The following is a 19,393-nucleotide window of genomic DNA, read 5'->3' as shown; positions in this document are numbered from 1 at the left end:
GCACTCCAGAACCTTGGTTGAGAGGTTCTAGTATCGGCAAATAATCATAGACAATCAAAAAGAATATTACTGAATATTACTTGTTGATTTTGGTCATTCTAAGTGAGTATATAATTTTTAAAAATTACAGTAAAAAAAAAAAAAAAAAAACCCTACTAACTCACAAATCCATCTAGTAATGGTGCTCCTTCAAATTTCTAATCGTACACGAAATGCCGCTAAAACGATTTGCATCCAGAAGTTATGGGCGAACCTACAAAGTAACGTCCGTATTTCCACTTCGATATTTATGGCACCATATCGAATAATTTGAGTGGAGTGGAGTACTTATGTAAGGCGCAAGTAACCAATCCTAACTTAATTCAACTCTCCCTGAGGATTTACGTCCTTTACAAAGAAGTCAGAAATAATATTAAATGTTTATGTGTATTTGTGGTTTATAATGAAAGCATTAAGGGATTGCTGAAAAAAGTTGAACATCAAGCCATATTACTCAACTTACCATGTCAATGAGTATGATAAGTTTGAAAGAGAGGAGAAAGCCCAGGTTACTGCAGAAGCAAAAATAAAAAAAGGATAATAACAAGTATATCTAACAATTATCATTATTATTATTATTATTATTATTATTATTATTATTATTATTATTATTATTATTATTATTATTATTATTATTATTTTATTATTATGAGAAGAAGAAGAAGAGTTGATTTTAGTTTTAGCTTCCCTTTCAGCAGCGAGGCTATATGAGACGTGGACCTACTGATTAACGTAGAATCCGTACTACATGAGCTCCCGCCGGGAATCGAACCCGGGTCTCCCACGCCACAGGCGCGTACGCTAACTGCTTAGCCATGAGGGAGCTCAAGAAGAAGTCAGATCTGTGTAATTTCTCGTGATACCTTATTACGCTTTTGCGGTACAAGTGTGCCTGCTACATAATATTAAGACTTATCGTGATCCTTTCGTTCTTAAGACAAAATGTAAAATAAAATAAAAAGTATGTATGCAATTATTAAAAATAGTATATCACAATCCTTTAAAAGCTTCCTTTCCATTATTACCTTTTGAAGAAAAACATGATTGTATTTAATTTCATTTTTCACTTATAAGTTTCATATAATACATTTCCAAATGAAATCGACCAATGATGGTTGCTGACAAAATTTAGTTTTTAATTAATTCTTTTACCTAAGTTTGTACCATATTCTAGGAATTGAAAACAGGTATTCATTTATTTTTTAACCACGCAGGTTTTGTAGCAGCGACCATTTTGTATAGGCGCCTGAGCGTATTTTGAACTTTTCAGAGGATTCCGTTAAAAGCTGTAATTTTTTAGGATTTAAAGGTAATGAGTTCAAACCGAAACCATATGAAAGATAATGGAATGGACATTTTGTGTTCTGTGGACATTGAGTCGTACTTCAAAACATCGGGGAAAAAAGTTCTGAACATTGATGTTGGAAACCTAAAAATGGCCGTTTTGAAATGTACATTTTGGAACGAAATAAATGAGACTCGCCTTCAATTTTTTGTCTACATAGAGACTAGATAATAGACAACGTCCCAAACAAGTTTCAGATCTGAGAACCATATACTTGATTTTTTGGAAATTTTTAAACATTGCGAATTTTCGAAAATCGTGTATTTTCAGCATCAAATATCTCAGGAAGGACGCAATTGAAAAATCTGAAATTTGCACAAATACACGATAGTTTTGCAATAACAAGTGGGTAAAATTGCATCACTGAGACTTGAGTGGTTTCTGAGTTATGTTTTTTTTCTTTACTGGAACTTAATATCATGAAACGCCATGAAGCGTGGATATAAACTTTGTAGCAAAAGTCAAAATAACACGACAATAATGTTAAATTGGTAAAATGTGCCCAATTTCTAAATCATATTTTATACAAAGAAAAACAAACGAAAGGAAACGCGTCTGTTATTTCTTTTTTGCCTATAGCGCTGCTGTTAAAACATCAGTGAGGTAAACAGTTGACTAATTTGTGTACAGGGTTTGGCACTGATATTGAAAGTACGTCCTGTATTAATTGTGAACTCCGTGGGTGTGAGTTTCCGGAGAACCTTAGTGATTGGCACCCACACCTTGTCACTCGTAGGTAGTTTAAAAGAGGTCCTTGGGCCATGAGAATGAAAAAAGTGAACAAGAAGATCGTCCTAACTGATGTCTTCAATTCTCCCAATCCGCCATTTCTCGTCGTAAATACAGACTACTGTATCATTAGGTGCGAATGACAACATGCTATGTTCTGGAAGTACTGAAGTACTGCAATCAGTAAATCCATCTGGTTATGACTATTCATAACATCTAATTTGTGTTTGTGTCAGAGGTACAAATCTATGATATGATCTGGTATTGATAATTCTTTTACAAGTATCAAATCTCGAATTTTTTTCTGTTTGACTGCACTTCTTCTGATGAAACATAGATAAATTGTATGGCTGAGATACTATCAACACAGAACCTGAACATCTGTTCAGGTGTTAAAATTTCGAATTTCACATCATTGCAACAACTTATAACTCAGAAACTACTCAAGTCTCAGTGATACAATTTTACCCACGCGTTACTGCACAACTATAGTTTATTTTGTGCAAATTTCAGATTTTTCGCTTGCGTCCTTCCTGAGATATTTGATGGTGAAAATACACGAATTTCGAAAATTCGCAATGTTTTAAAGTTTGCAAAAAATCAAGTATATGGTTCTCAAATCTGAAACTTGTTTAGGACGTTGTCTATCATCTAGTCTCTATGTAGACAAAAAAATTGAAGGCGCGTCTTATTTATTTTGTTTCAAAATGTACATTCCAAAACGGTCATTTTTAGGTTTCCAACTTGAATGTTCAGAGCTTTTTCCCCGACGTTCTAACGTACGTCTCAATGTGCACAGAACACAACATGTTGTTCATTCCATTATCTTTCATATGGTTTTCGTTTGAACTCACCATCTTTAAAACCTAAAAAGTTAGTGTTTAACGTAATCCTCTGAAAAGTGCAAAATACGTACTGCGCCTATACAAAATGGCTGCTACAAACAAACTTTTTGCGCGGCTAAAAATAATGAATACCCGTTTACAACTTCCTGAATGTGGTACAGTCTAAGGTAAAAAAATAAAAAATAAATTTTGTCAGCAATCTTTGACCTGGAAATTGGTCGATTTCATGTGGATTGCTCCACATATTACATAAAAAAAAAAGTAACATAACTGTAAAGTATAACATTATAAAGTAAAATCATTATTAAACACTTCTTTCTGAATCTTGTGCAGACATACTTTGTGATTTTGCGTGTTTCTCTTTCGATAGTTAGCAACTCCTTGGGACGTGATCGAACTATCTTACATGTGTTTCAATTACCCTTGCTCGAAGCACCGGCGAAACACTCTTAGCAGCTCAAACAGATAAAACAGCTCAAAGGTCTCAATTCTGGTGGTGCCTCCTAATATCTATATATATATATATATATATATATATATATATATATATATATATATATAATTAAATTACTGAGTTTAGTTTTTAGTTTTTAGTCTTTAGTTTTTAGTCTTTAGTTTTTAGTAAAAGTCTTTCTTTTCCTATAGGAATGCTTGTTAAAAAGGTACAGTCCTGATGAAGTGGTATGTCAAAGAATGTATTGCACTCTTACAAACAAAAATCTTGTTCCAGTGAAAAAGTGGGATTATAACACGTTCATTATTAGACATTATGCCGGGGATGTTCAATATAGCATGAAAGATCTGTTGGATAAAAACAGTGATGAGGTTTGTGTTTATTATCTACTTCTACTACTATCTACTATAAGCTTTTGGTAAATTTTATGTATGACTTTTCTTTACATTAAAGTAAATATATATATATACCGTTGGTGAGTTCTGTAAATTGTTCATAAACAATCCCGAAAATCTTACTTTCTACAGTTTCCTTAGGAAGATGATATAAACTAGGAAACACTTCAAGCTAGCTTCTGATGGCAGTGTCAGCGGGCACGAAATAAGATGTAAAATTGACAAAATATCTATAATTATTTTAAATAACGATGAAATATCTCAACTTAGGATAGAAACTCTCCTTGCTACCACATGTAGTTTACTATAATAAGAAAAATATTAATAAAAAAGGAAAACTGTGCTCTACATATAAAAATGACAGAAGATTCCACTTAACCTGACAGACAATCAAAACAAACTTTCTCTCCATCTCACTCTTTCTCAGGGCCTGGTAAATTTAAATATTGATGTTCCTCTTACCACCATCAACTTGCGCACTTAGAGGTTTAGAATGTATCTAAACATGTATAAAGAATTAATTATTACTTTCAATATAACACACACGTATTTTTAAACACTTCATACATCAATCAGTATTGGTGAAGTAAATAACACATTTTTAGCATAACTTGATGTAAATGAACATATTCCGTTTATTTTGTAGTGGGAGTTGTGAGATTGTATTTGAATGCAAGTGATAACAGTTGAAAATTCAAAGGGTACTCCAAAAGCATAATTCCAAGAGCAAATAAACATTTTATGGTTACAGTACCAGAGCGCTAACTGATAACGGCAGAGCTTCAAAAGATTAGAAGAAACCTGCTTCGTCCGCGAGGCCGTGTTTAACAGTTTTGATACCCCTACTCCTTTGAACTGAAGAAAATATTTCACTCCTTCTGCTCCATATTTGTACGTGTTCAGTTATGTGTAAACAAAACAATAAAAATTGATAAATAAACAAAACAACATAGTTTTACATTGACAGTCAATAAGCAATAACCTCAGCTCCTAGGTCGCTCCTTGGCGCCAACATTGTTTTCAGTATAGATCTCCCTAATTTCTCTCTTGTGGAGAGCCTCTGTTTTTTTCCGCTTATCAAACTTCAATCTCGATTTTTTAGTGTGCTACCTGGACCCGGGCCCCTATAGTCCGTAAATAAATACGGGCCTGCTCGTCCGACCCTCTATAAAACGATATATTTAAAAGTTCATTTCACTAAGTACCGAATTGTTGAGAGACGGAAAGTGTTTGTATTGGAGTTTGAGAATAATCGGACATAGTGTTGTATATAAAGAATAATATATCATGGGGATAAAAGTGTTTTGTAGGAAGTAACATACTATTTGAGAAAGTTGTTTTGTATTGATGCTGTGAGTTGTTGACAGATGGTAGTAGATTAATGTAATAATGGTTTGCCTGAATGAATAGGTGTTGGTTGTATTCAGGTACTAAATCGGTATCTCTCTCTTTTGCATTCATTTATATATGGTCTTATATATATACAATCTTTGTATATTATTTTGCTTTATTGCATAATACAATCTTTTGCATCTTTTGCTCGTATTGCTATGTAGTTTCGTGTGTATTTATATCCTGTTGTTTTCGAGATTTGTATCCATAATTTAAATAAATTTTACAGATTCCATCAGATTTCGAAGAAGTACTTATCGTAAGCATTAAAGATTTTGTAATCCAGTTGTTGGATACAAAGCAAAATGATGATGTAGACGCAAAGAAGCATACACTATTAGGAAAATTCAAGGTATTTTTAATTTTGATGAATATTTATTGATTTGTTAGATAAATATTGATTTTAGATAAATGAGTATACAGGTATTAGATTGGTACGAAGGCGCGTCATTTCTACAGCCTCCCCCCCCCAAAAAAAAGAATTAAGAAACTGCAATACCTGGTTAATCAAAGTGGCCGCCATTTACAACTTTTTTTTTTTTTTTTTTTTTATCACTAAGCCAACGATTGGGTTTTGTGGCGAAAGAAGTCTGAAATCTACGATGCGAGGAAGTTGTCGACCGCACGTGGTAACACCCAATCATCAGGGAAGGTTTTGCTTTTCAAAAACTGATCGAGATGCCGGGAGAGGTTGTACTCGGAGGGAGAGACGTTAGCAGAATTCGATGGGTGAGGAATGATCTCACACCGTAATTTATGTAGTCTGTACCGTTCTTGGAACGAGATGTGGGAGTGCATTTTAGAGCTACATGTGAACACCATGTCTGTTGAACATTGATGAATGCTTACGGACAAGTTTAGGCTGCACTTCATTGAGTTCAGGACTATCACGATCTGCGGTTATGGTTTTACCTCGCCGGAGCAAGAAATGATATATCACATCCACCATACCAGCAGCAACACCTTCGCGGGTAGAGATGTGATTTGGGACACTGTTCTGGACATTGGTCACGACTCAGCTGCTATCTTGGCTACGATTGTCGTAGAAGATTCATATTTCATTAGACAGTGCAGTGACAGTACAATACAGGAAATTTTCCAAGTTATATTCAGAGAAATGTAAACCTCCAAACGGTGATTCTTGTTGACTGATGTCAACTCAGTTGCACTAAGTTCTTTCGACCTTATCAATTGCATGGAGCATAGTATTTGCCTAACTCGTTTGGAATGGCACATCCAGCATTCCAAGGGTCTGCATGAGGGTGTTCCTGAGCAGGTCATCCGAACATGATGTTGGTCGATATGCGAATGGGGTTCAATTTGCAATAGTGTGTCACTGGAACGAAATTAGACAGTCCAGTGGCGAATGGTGTATTCATTCGCTATTCTTGAACAAAATGCACTGTTTGTGTTTGCTGTGTAATTTGAATTCATAAAGAAAAATTACTCACAATTGAGTGTTATCCACGGTGCTCTTTCGTACAACCTTGTGCAACAACATACTTCCTCCAGTCTGTCTAGATACGCTTTCCTGTTTGCTGGATGGTTATTCAGTTTGTGATGTTAGACACGTAACCTAAGTCCACCCCTGTGTTATGTTGCTGAAGTGAGTTTCTCACCAGATGTAAAAGCGAACTTTTCATTTGCACCAACCTAATAATATATTTAGCGGCACCACCAACATTCCAGTTTTTCGATTTAAAAAAATCGGATTTGAGGTACAAACTATATAATGTTAATAATAATAATAATAATAATAATAACAAAAAATAAATAAATTCTTTTAATTTTAGTGATAGTAAACCTATCTAATTTATTAAAGAGATGAAGGTTCGTTTAAATCGCAAAAGTAAACGAGAAATGTGGTGGTTCAATTAGTACTACAAAGTTTGCTTTTGAATTTCAACTTAATGTTTACTTTAGCAATGAACGTGATTTTCTATGTAGATCTTGTAATTATATATATATCTATATTTTTAATCTTGAATGATTTGTGTAGTCATATTTAATATTGAAAATTATCAGATATAGATGGTTTGACTTCGTGTAAGTCATGGAAATTAGGTAGTTCCTGGCTGTGATTTCTTACTGTTCTCATTCAAGTAGCAGGTTTTAGTTGTAATAATATGGGGAGATAGTGATCGAATTCTTCGTAAGCGAATATTATTGATGAAAACAGACGTTTGTTTAGAAGATAGCTAAAACAATATCGTGTCAGTTTGATCGTTTTGATTACGAACAAGAGGTTGCAGAGTATTTGGAGTAAGTCAGTCATATTTTTGAAGCTAGTAAAATTAAATCCGGATAAAATATTCCGTATTACTATTTTGTTGGATGATAGATGGTACATTTTAAGATTACCAATATGAATTCTGGATCTGTCCTACAAGGAGCTAGTAGAGGTCTCCGTCAAATAGTATTTCAAAAAATTGAATTTATTTTAAATTTCATAATATGAGACAACAGTAGAGTTCAAAAAAGTACAAATTTACTGATGGTATTGAAAAGGCAGGTAAACAAGTGTCAGTCGTTTTCACTTCAGAAAGATGCTTTATACGATCATTTAATTTGTAACGTACTAAGTAGTTTCCAGGAAATATACTCTACTATGGAACCAACATGGGGTTTGAAATCTTGGTTTAGAAGGACGTTGGAGGAGAAGAACGAGGTTCGTTACAAGGACCGTAACTTACCTGAGAATTGTTGCAAGCTTTATTCAAGCTACTTGGCATAGCCAGAACCGTAGCTAGAGATTTCGGCTTCCGGGGCGAAGTAGAATTCGGCGCCCCCTATACTCACCTTACCAAGATTTTTTTTAACAAATAAGCAGCTTTTGTTTTTATGGTACACTAAAATTTTATCAGGCGGCTTGGACACCATTACAACGACAGAAAGTGATCAATATGTAAGAGCTGTTTTCAAGAGGCTTATTTTGGATTTTCGTTAAAACTTGACAAAACTAAATTTGGTTATATACAAATTTACTTGGAGAACATTTATGGAAATGTACATCTATTTACAACGTTACATGCAATCAATAAGAAATGAAATTTCAATTTATTAGCAACTATGTGCTTTTAAAATGTTCGAACTGGGTGACAGCATTAATTTCCAGTAATAATTGTTAACTTCTTTAATTTTATTCTAACTTTTGTACGTGACCACATAAATAGCATTTTAATTTCAAATGTTTTACGGTAAAAAGAAATATATATATATATTGTGAAATGTAACGGAAGTTCAGAAGGGGTCTTCTTTGCGAATTTCTTAAAGTTGATTGATGGAAGTGTAGAATATGTTTTATGTTCTAACCAAAATGTAGTTTGACTACTACATGTGTTTGAAATTGCAGTAAGTACTTAATTTCTTAATGAATGAAAATTCTGAAGTTAAGGTTACTTATTTTTAATTAACATATTAAAAATATACTAACATGCATACACACACGTATTTTATATACGTATATATACAGGGTGATTCACGAAATCCATAACAGGGATTTGACTCAGCTCCTAGTGCACAGAAATCTTTGAAACAAAATGTTTGTTATCAAAGTGCATGTGCCGAATCACGTGGTGATGCTTCTGAAATTAGGGGCGTCTCAGGAATACTTCTACGGGGAGCAACTTCAAAATTTTAAATTGAAACAAGGGTTTATTTTGCCCCCATTGAAACAATCGCTAAATTGTAAACAGCTTTCAGAGGAAACACTTTGCCACATCTCTTACGGTTTGGGAGCTATACGAGCTCATTAGTAAGTCAATGTGAGAGTTTCCGCATGCCGTAACTTAAAAGGAACAGCAAATAATTGCTTGAAACTAAACCGAACTACGAAAGTACACATGAGAAAACAAACGGTGCACTTTTCGAAACAGTTGTGCCTCGGGAATACCTCTATTGGAGGCTGCCAACTTCAAAATGTCAAATAGAAACAGGAGTCGATCTTGCTTGTGTTGAAAGAAGCGTTGAGTGATTTTAGTAGGAGGAGTCGGTAGTAAATAATAACTTCATGCCGTATACGAATTTGGAGGCATTCCAAATGCTAATGATTTTGGGGTAATGTGGGGAAAATTGTAAGGCTGCAGTGCGATTATAAGCTGCATACTATCCAGAACGATAAAATTATTTCCTATATTCCTCTGCGGAAATTAGCAGTACAATGTGGTAGACAGAGAACATTCGTCGAAGCTATGATGTCTGGAGGGGAGTCATACAAAATGAAAACATTGTCATTGATGTACTTGCAGCTGCTGCTGTGAATGTACACTCATGTCCAAAATGATTGTCGCATATCTATAACTGTCTTCTTGTAAGAATATAATTTGATAATGATTTTGCAGGGTACTTTTAATACTGATACTGTGTGTATAATCGGGAAATGTATAGTTGTGGTAAATTTCATAGAAAAATATTCATAAATACGAAAATTAGAATGAGTAAAACAAAATGTTACTAAATGGACAAGAAAGTTTTATTTTCGTTCTATTGTTCTTATTTACTGCTCTTTTGACATGAAATTTGCTACATACATGCCTTTGCCGATTATATACATACTAACATTATAAAAAATACCTGACGAATTCGTTATCAAATCCTATTCCTACAACAACATATTATAGACATGCGACAATAATTTTGGACATGAGTGTACATGTACAAGGTATCTTCACGACAGATCACACAAGTGTGTGGTGTCGGTCAAGATAGTGTACAGCGTATTCTGTGAAAATACAATACCTCCTTACCATCTCTGCATCAGAAACTAAGAGATGCTGACCGCAATTGATGTCTTCTGTTCTGCAGCTGGATAATCAATCAATTGTGAGAACTTCCAAATTTCGTAGTCTTCGTTATATGGACTGATGAAACACGCTCCGTAGTGATAACTTAAATCTCTACAATGCACATTACTGGTCAGCGGAGAATCCGCACGAGATGTAAGAAGTCAATCAGCAATGAAGGTGGAGCATTAATGTGTTGGGTAGATTTCTAGGGACTCAGGTCATTGTGCTATTGTTTTGTGAGGGTCATTTAAAAGGTGCAGTGTTTCGTGATTTCTTGAGGTACCATCTACAGCTACTATTGGAAAATGTACCTCTCCATACACGTCAGACGATGTGGTTTCAATTAGATGGCTGTCCAGCACATAATGGGACATCTGTAGGAAAGAGACATAATGGGACATGTTCTATTTCCGCAAAGCTGCATTGAGAGAGGTTCCAATCTATAGTTTTCTCCGAGGTCTCCTGATCTGTTTGTTTGGACTATTTTTTCTGGGATCGAATTTTGAACCTTGTTTATGTCAATAGACCAACTACAATGTGCAACATAAAGCAACGCATTACAACTCCATTCCAGAACATCAACGTGGCCGAGCTTGAAACTGTTGTTCATTATTATGTAAATCGAATAAATCGCTATATTGTTGTTCGTGGACTACACTTTGAGCGTAGAAGCAAAGGCTGCATCTACTACATTCTGCACAAGATAAGACGATTCTTTAGGTACGCATCTTTCTGAATTTGCTCCATTGCAAATAACCAGGTTCATGCCCCAATGTTTTGTTCAATCCTTTAGTAACAGCAAATTCGTTACTTTTTCACCTTTGTTTCGACCAATTGTTTTCTATTTCGTTTTGCTCTAGCATCGTATCTCATCATCTTTTTTCTCCAACAACTCAGCTTCTGTAGCAGCCATACGACACCAACTGTCATGAACTATTGCCTATAAAAGTGGTCCAACATTTAGCGCTTCTTTCAACGCAAGCAAAATCGACCCCTATTTATCTTTGGCTTGGCCGCCCCCAATAGAGGTATTCCCGAGACGCCACAGTTTTCGAAAATTGCACTGTTTATTTCCTCATGTGCACTTTCGTACTTGAGTTTAATTTCAAACAATTATTTGATATTCCTTTTGAGTTACGGTATGCGGAAATCCTCGCATTGACGTACTAATGAGCTCGTATAGCTCCCAAACAGTAAAATATATGGCAAAGTGTTTCCTCCCAAAGTTGTTGAAAATTTAACGATTGTTTCACTGGGGAAAAATTAAAACCCTGCTTCCAATGAAAATTTTGAAGTTGCCCTCTGTATAAATATTGCTGAGACGCCCCTGATTTCAGAAGCATCACCACGTGATTCGGCACATGCTTTTTGATAAACTTCTTTGGTTTCAAAGATTCCTGTGCACTAGGAGCTGAGATCTGTTATGGATTTCGTGAATCACCTTTTATATATATATATATATATATATATATATATATATATAATGTGTGTATGTAGATAGATAAAGAAAATCACAACTAGATACGTGTGCACAAAAAGAAATCCAAGTGATACAATTATTTGGTGAAGAAATTATCCCAATTATTCCTTCAAATTGGAAGCATTTCATATGTCAATGGAATTTTTAAAAAATCACTGGTAGTGAGCAGTCTTTGAAAAAGACAAAATTCAAGTTGGGTTAAGTTCTGACCCGTTAAGCCCCTATTCTACAACTGCTTCAAGTTCGAAAATGTTATTCTTCCCCTTGTTTACCTTCGTTTTTAGTATTCCTGGGCAAACAGCAGCTTGCATGTGTCTCTTCACCCTCTTATTTTCATACCGTCATTCGCACCGTCATGATTAATCCGGTTGGGTAGAAAAGCGTGATTAACTAAGCAAGCTCATCATCATCAAAACGCTGAACACGTATTTCTGACTCGGGCCGTTTCTGATGTTGAAAACGCTTCTACGTGCACTATAAGTCATTACTTGGCAGCATGTGTATCACATCGACATTAAGGAATCATATATAATAACTTTCTGTAAGTAATAAGAAAAAAAAACTCTTGCAACTTGTTGCAACTCTTATTGAAACGTTTGGATTGCGAGCAAGAAAATTTTAAACAAATCTATTTCTTTGCTAAACGACAATATTGATGTAATAGGACGCAAATACTTTTTTCGGGGTGACGTGTCGTTTACTCATTTGCAATTTTTTCTTTCCTCGTGCTCGTTCGGTGCCCCCTTGCTATCAGCGCCCGGGCAGGCGCTCCGCTACGGCTCTGGGCATAGTCAAGCGGTCTAAGTTATCAGACTGGCGATCACAAGGTTGCTTTGTTGGAGGTTCGAATCTGGTTAGGGCATAGGGGTTGTGCATTTGATTTTTATCATCATTCATTTCCCATGTCCCTAAAGGGAAAAGTATTGGATGTAAAATTTAATTTAACATGTAGTTGACGAGAAAATCGAGATAGGAAATTTCCTGTGATCTCAAAGAGTAATCGAGATCATGAAGAGTAGTCAGCTTCATGATCCAAATAATTTCCCGACTACACTAGTGTCACAAGTGAACCATTTCTAATTGTATCATGAAAAAATAAAAGGTATACGGGTTACCGAACTAAATGTTCTCGTTCCCATGTCTTAAATTAAATAATGACTTACTCTGTACTGCAACCATATTAATGAAATATGAACATCATCACTGGGTCGTTTGCGAGAAAATTGTCCGAAGAAAACTAACCTCTAAGAGTAGACTTCCTCTTGTAGTTTTTTCGTAAGAAATAACTTATACCACATTGTAAGAATGCCAACAAAATATTTATCTATAAAATATGAAAAAAGCATGCCTTAGGTGTTTTTGAGGAAACTGAGAAAGCTCACCTCCAAGAGTAAACTAACCCTACTAACTTTTTTCAGTATATCATATAGTAGGGTTGTCAAGGAAACATTTATTTATGAACTATGGACAAAATTGTTTTTGTTAGAAAATTGTCCGAAAATAATTCACCCCAGAGTAAATTACTCCTTTTGAATACTTCCCAGAAGAACTACTTGTACCGTACTATAGGGTTGTTAATGAAGTAAGGATTTATCAAAAGTGAACAAAATCAAGTAATGATGATTTATGAAAACTAAAGTTAACACGAAAGCAAAACTTAGGTAGCAATCTTTAAATTGGGAATTTTAAAGGAAATTTTCACATTCAGTTGTCTACCAGAGTAACTACAAGTTTAGTTTTGTTTCTTTAAATTTTTAAGAAAAAAAATGCAAAATAGAAATCCGCTATGGAGAGAGACTGCAATGAGGGGTGCTAGTAGAAGAAATCAGTTATGTTTTACAAATAATATTTGTAAACAGTAGCGTACATAGAATTTCATAAAGAGGAAGGGTTCAAGTTCCCAAGTTTCAGAATTTTTGTATATACATATACCTAGTTATTTCATAAATATTGTCAGAGATTTTGACCGCCGCTTGACCATGTTCTGAATACTGCTATCTGGGTATCGTTGGCGTAATGGATCCCTGAGCCGTTCATTCCACGATAAGACGCATGGTAGTGTAACGATGGAGTGAGGCGATTACGAAAATCCTGTTGCAGTCATAGCACTACACAAGATGAGTATGCTACCACGACGGATATTCACCACTTTGAAACCTCTGCAAATCAGTAAACAATTTGTCTACCATGCCATCCAGCGAACAGTGAAACGGAAAGTTTCAATGACGGACAGCGTAGTAGCAGACCGCGCACAATGTGGCCCACCACAGGCAGTTAAATCCATAGCTTCAAGGATTCAGCGGAATTGCGTTAGGACTCAATCAGTGATGTCCCAAGAGATGTCTATTTCGAAACCAACCATGTCATAGCCTACAAACAACGTACAGGTTATTTCCTGACATACGTTATACCAGCAGAGCGTGCTGAAGGCCAAACGTCTCCTTAAGCAGTACGCAATAAATGGTCACAGGACAATTTTCTTTTTTTGGTGAGAAGCTGTTCACAGTTGACCCATCCTTTAATGCTCAAAATGACTGTGTGTAAGCATAATCATTAATGCAAGCTGCTGAACATGTTTCCAGCATCAATCATGATATGATGGAGTGCGAGCTTCAATGCACAACACGGCACCATTTCTGTGAATAAGAGTGAAGACTTCTGCTACCGTGGACCAAATCACCGTGTTGGAGCCCATTGTGAAACCAGAATATCACTGCTTCCTAACCAACTGTAGACCTCCCAACATGAGTCTGCTCTCGCTCACAAAGCACGGCTATAAAGGAGTGGCTACGGGCCAACGTTCCAGACTTTATTTCAACATCAGACTGGTCCTTTAGTAGCCCGAAAATGAACCGGCTCGACTACAAACTGTGGTCATTGCTTCAATTAAAGACCTGCAAGAATACACCCTAATATAGACTCCCTGAAGCCCATCACTTCCCCATCGACAGTTAGTAATTCTACTGACGAGTAATCCGCCAGACTCCGGACCTGCATACAGGCTCAAGTTGGACATTTTGAAATGTGATTGATTCTCTTCATGCTCCACACTTCCGTGTATCATCTTACAAAAGGATATCAATATATAATAAAACTGTATCTATGTTTCATGTGCAAATCTCTGATAGTATTTATGAAATAACTAGGTATATTTTAATATGGTAAAAGTTGTGTTCTTAATACAGAAGAAAAGGGTAGACGTGTTGATAAAGTAAAAATATGTTCGAATACTGCTACTCTTCAGTTAAAAAAAAAAAAAAAGTAATTGAGGCAATTTCCGAAAGAAGAGCATACTCAATAAAAGGGTGGTGCGAGAAATCAAAATTTAGGATTTTATTTTACCGCTTGAATGAAACTGTATTATGACAGATAAATCTTACTTTAATTCCTCGCATCAGTATGTTATTCTATGCAATCTACCAGAAATCGCCTCGATCGTTTAATTAATTGCACTTATATTTACTCTGTTGATTATGTATATGGTTCTATATTGTTTAGCTTCAACTGATTGCAAAGAATTTGACCGGGCATAGAATAATGCTTGCTTTTTCACTTTGTTGCGAAAAACCACAACATACATAATTCAGCGCGACATGTAAACCCCTACCTCGGTAGACCAGCCCTAGTTCGTACCATCCTTCAAAAACTTTATTTTTTATTTTTTGAAAGAGGAACCACTGGACAAAACCACCGAGATACAAGTTTACTTTCGCACTACGCGCAATGTAGCAAATAGATACTTTCCATAAATTCCTAAAAAATTTCGTTTCAATTTATCTCTCTAACCTTAAGGTAAAAATACTTTTTTTTTTTTCAATAAGTAAATATCAAAATCGTGGGTAAGGATCTAAACTACTTTTCTCTGAAATTTCAAATCCCCAAAATTCAAAGGCAGTTAACAGTTTATTATAACAAAATCTATAGGTAACAGCAACCGAATAAATTCTCAGCAAGTAAGCAATATAGTAGAAATTGATAAACATAGAAAAACTTCAAATATTCCCAAACAATCACAGCCTTGTCTTGATAAGGAACAATTATGTTGCATTCGAACCAAACGAGGTTTTCTCTCTCTCGAGTTTTCTTTCTTTTTTTCACAAGAATGTTGAACAGACCCTTTTTTTTTTCAATATGAAATCCCCATTCAAGGTTCCAAAATCGAAGAGGGGTTATGATCGAATATAAGGTACGGTTACTTCTTTTATTCTAGTTTTTCCTCTTTCCTCTTCTGCCATTAAATTTAATGAGACCAGAAGTAAGCCTGATTCCAGCAAGTAAAAATGAATATTTTCAATGACTGAATTCTCTACGATTTTAAATAAACAAAATTCCAAAACAGGTTATGTATAGAGAAATCTTGCATTAAATATTACTCACTTCTATGCCTTGAATCACACACATTATAAGTTAAAGCTTATGAAGGCTCTCCTAACTGTACTTACTTACGCTTAGTTCTATAACCAAATACCTGTCATTCCAATTATTCATTAATTTCACATCCATTTGCTCTCTTTTAAGTCTTCCAAAGCCATGAATTCACTCAAAACTAATTCCCGAATGTTATTCCATCAATATATTTTACTATTACAAGTTCCCATATTCCTTATCAAGCTTCGCTATTTTCTTCCCTACATTACACTCACCGCATCTTCCAGTCAACAGAAGGAGCCGTTCGTGGTTCGCGGAGTGGAAGCCTTCGCTGTGACTTCAGCTACCCACTTGCGCAGCTGGTCTCGGTAGCAGGCTAACTACGTAGTTGCCTGACAAGTCAGCGTTGCCACCTACTAGTGCGGAAGCATTGAAAGGGGGTTTCATTTACAAGTGAGTTTTTATACAATTTTAATAATTAATCGTATCAACTTGTGGCAGAAAATGATAAATAATTGTTAGTAGACTGTTGGAGTTTATTTCAAGTTTAAATTCATTTATCTACCAAACTGCAGAAAAAGATGAGAGAGATGAAAATTTGCAGAAATTGCCTATAGAAGTATTCTGCAATGATGTGGTTCTACTACATAAAAGATCAATTAGCTTCACAAGTAGTAATATTAATGCAATTATTATCTGACGAAAGGGTTTCTTTGGCTTCGTTTAATGTGTGGAACGATGACATTTTCTAGTTAATTTCTAATTACCATGGTAAATATAGCGATAATAAGCATTTGAACTACTAACTAGAAGCAATTTGTAGTTTTAATATTTATTATGGCCCTTTTTATGTGTTTTCTTTCTTTTCTTTTTTAGAAATCTCTGGATGGTCTACTATCATTAATAGATAAAACTGACGTTCATTATATCAAGTGTGTGAAACCAAATTGGACACTTCAGCCTGGAATGGTGGAGTCGTCATGTTTGCAGAAACAGTTGCAAGCTAGTAGTATAATGGAGAGTGTCATGCTTAGTAGGCATGGATTTCAGATCATGTAGGTTACTTTGGGTGTCTTCCCCGTATTGACTCATAAAAGAATATGCTAAATATCATACATTAGTTATAATCCTGTAATCAATAACATATTTTAGGAAAGCAATGCTGAATCGAAATGAGTTAAACTGCTTCTTCATCCAGTTCTTCGTGTGTTTATATCAATATTAAAAATACATATACAGAAGGCTGTTTCAGCCTTATGCTAGTGAAGTACAGACCCGTGACCTAGGGCGTAAAACCCGTTTACACCAGCGATCATGTTCGATATGAGAGCCCCGTTGGTGAACGATTGCACGACATCGTAATTTCCATTGAAGGAGACCTCTATTGAGCACTACCTGATCCAATTTCGCCCACTCCTTATTTCACACTTTCCAAAGGCCACCGCTTATTGATGTTCCGTTTGAGAAGGCCGAAAGCACAGAAGTCCATAGGAGATGCGTCTGGTGACTTGACGGGGATGTCTCGAAATGGGATAGCCTTTACACCTGTCTCCTGTTCCGTAAGTGTCATGTAGGCCACCGTTCGTTTGGCAGTATGGCTGCTGCCCTTGTCCTGGTGGATGAACACTCTGTCAGTGTCATTGCCATACAAAGCCGGGGCATGTTGGCGATAGATGGGTTCCAGTACATGCTCGATATAATACTCTGCATTCACCTTGACATTTGATGACACCCGGTGTATCGGAAGCTTTCCTTTTGCACAGAAACCCGTCACTACCATAAAACCCTTTGGAAAACTCCCCTTGCAGGAGCGAACCCACTCTGCATGATCGGTTCCATCACTGTGGCGGTAGTAAATTGCACGCATCTGCTGGGATCCTGTCAAATAGACCCATGCTTCATTTAAGTTGATCACATAACGCCATTTGTCACCTGCCAAATAACCTTCATTACAGCCTTTCGCATGCCACCTGCCGTTCTGCGATGTGTGTTGGCCTCAGAACATGAACCCGCCGCTTGTGTGCACTTCTGAGTCCCAAATTGTCGCGTATGATTTGGTGTACAGTTGTATTTGACCGTCCAACACGCCTCGCTATATCACGTTGGGTGGGTGGATTCTCCTGGGTCACAAACCGGCGGACCTTGGCAATGACGTCTTGACTGCGTTGTGGAGCCGGTTGCTTCTTTTGCCCTTTTTGATGATGCATGGCAATGGTTTGCTCTGGGTTTGCATTGCGAGGGATGGCTGCATTAATTCCCTTATCAGACACTGTGAAACCTTTCTTCTTGTACTGTGTTCTTATTCGGCTATAGCTGTAGCCTATATCAGAAAGTGCTACGATGTAGCCCTCCCAAAAAGATTCGATTTTCGGCGGCATTCTGCTCACACACGTCTCTCCTCTGCACGGCTTATACACAAGTGTCTGACTACTACGTACTACGTGCGTCATGTTGCTGACGCGAAACTAGCGCCTCTGGTGGCGACTGCAAATTACTACTATAAGGATGAAACAGCCTTCTGTATTTATTATTATAACTACTGTTATATTGCTTAGATTTAAATTTGGAAGAATCGAAGAAAATAACTAGCATGCACATATTAACACTTGAAGGATTAAAGAAGGATATATATATACAGTATTATAATTTCAGATTGTTAAAAGCATGACAAAGTTCCAACTGCATACTAGATAGTCTTTCGAACAATGGAAACAATAGAATTACCTAAATTTTAATCAGACTTACCTGATTAACATGGGGTTCGAACATCATAGATTTTCAATGTTCAAGTCGGATAATTTAGAGGACTAGGCGAGGTGCTGTCATTCATCCTGAGTTTCTCAAACCATGTCTGAAGAGGTCTTTCTGTGTTATTGGCGCTTTGTCACCTTAGAAGACCAGGGAATACGGAAATGGGTTTTGAACATATGTTTATGTATTATGCATTCTATAGCTAAAAGTCTGCACGGATATGGATATTCGCAAGTATCCGCACTTTGAAGCTTTCTGCAGATGTATTACTACCTTTGCGGCATTGTGGATAAAATTACGGGTTCTCGTGGATATCCTTTTTATGATCTTATCTAAGTAATTAGTAATTTTTATATTCATTTTTCAAAGTACTTTAAGTACTGACTTCTTGTACTAAAGCGTGTTTAATACTGTTTGGTGTCAGCAAAATTAGGTTTCGTTCGATTTCTTTTTTGTTCATTTGCTTTTTTATATAAGTTTGTTGTCTCATTCTTCTCTCCATAATCTTTTATCTTCTTTTTATTTTTGTAAACTGAGCAAAGGCGCTTATGTCTTGCAAGTAACGAGATAAGAATAAAGCAATATCGCCTGAAATTATTTGAGCGTGATACCAACTTGGCAGTTTTCTTCTTAGAAATATTGCGAAAATCTCAAGCAACTACATGTTTTATTTCATTAATTTCATGATTTGTGTCTACTTGGAGTTTATTGTATTTTGATAAACGTATTAATAATTCCAAGTTAACATTAAACACATCCCTTTGGATTGTAAATTATTGATTAATTTGAAGGAATTGTAGTATTTGTTAAC

At 35.9% G+C, this 19,393-nt stretch overlaps 1 protein-coding gene across 3 annotated transcripts in view; it reads left to right on the top strand.

Moving 5' to 3' along the window:
• Nucleotides 1-19,393, top strand: part of LOC145694736 (unconventional myosin-XIX-like) — a 90,275-nt gene that overhangs the window by 55,196 nt on the left and 15,686 nt on the right. For all 3 annotated transcript variants that reach the window (XM_081771317.1, XM_081771318.1, XM_081771319.1), the window contains 3 exons: nt 3,604-3,783; nt 5,429-5,551; nt 16,708-16,886. In XM_081771317.1, coding sequence (XP_081627443.1) covers nt 3,604-3,783; nt 5,429-5,551; nt 16,708-16,886 — 482 coding nt within the window. The remainder of the gene's footprint in view (nt 1-3,603; nt 3,784-5,428; nt 5,552-16,707; nt 16,887-19,393) is intronic.

Source organism: Thermobia domestica, chromosome 9 (genome assembly GCF_964235325.1).
Source record: "Thermobia domestica chromosome 9, izTheDome1.hap1.1, whole genome shotgun sequence".
In the NCBI taxonomy this organism is placed as follows: Eukaryota; Metazoa; Arthropoda; class Insecta; order Zygentoma; family Lepismatidae; genus Thermobia; species Thermobia domestica.
This window is presented reverse-complemented; position numbering and strand designations above follow the sequence as displayed.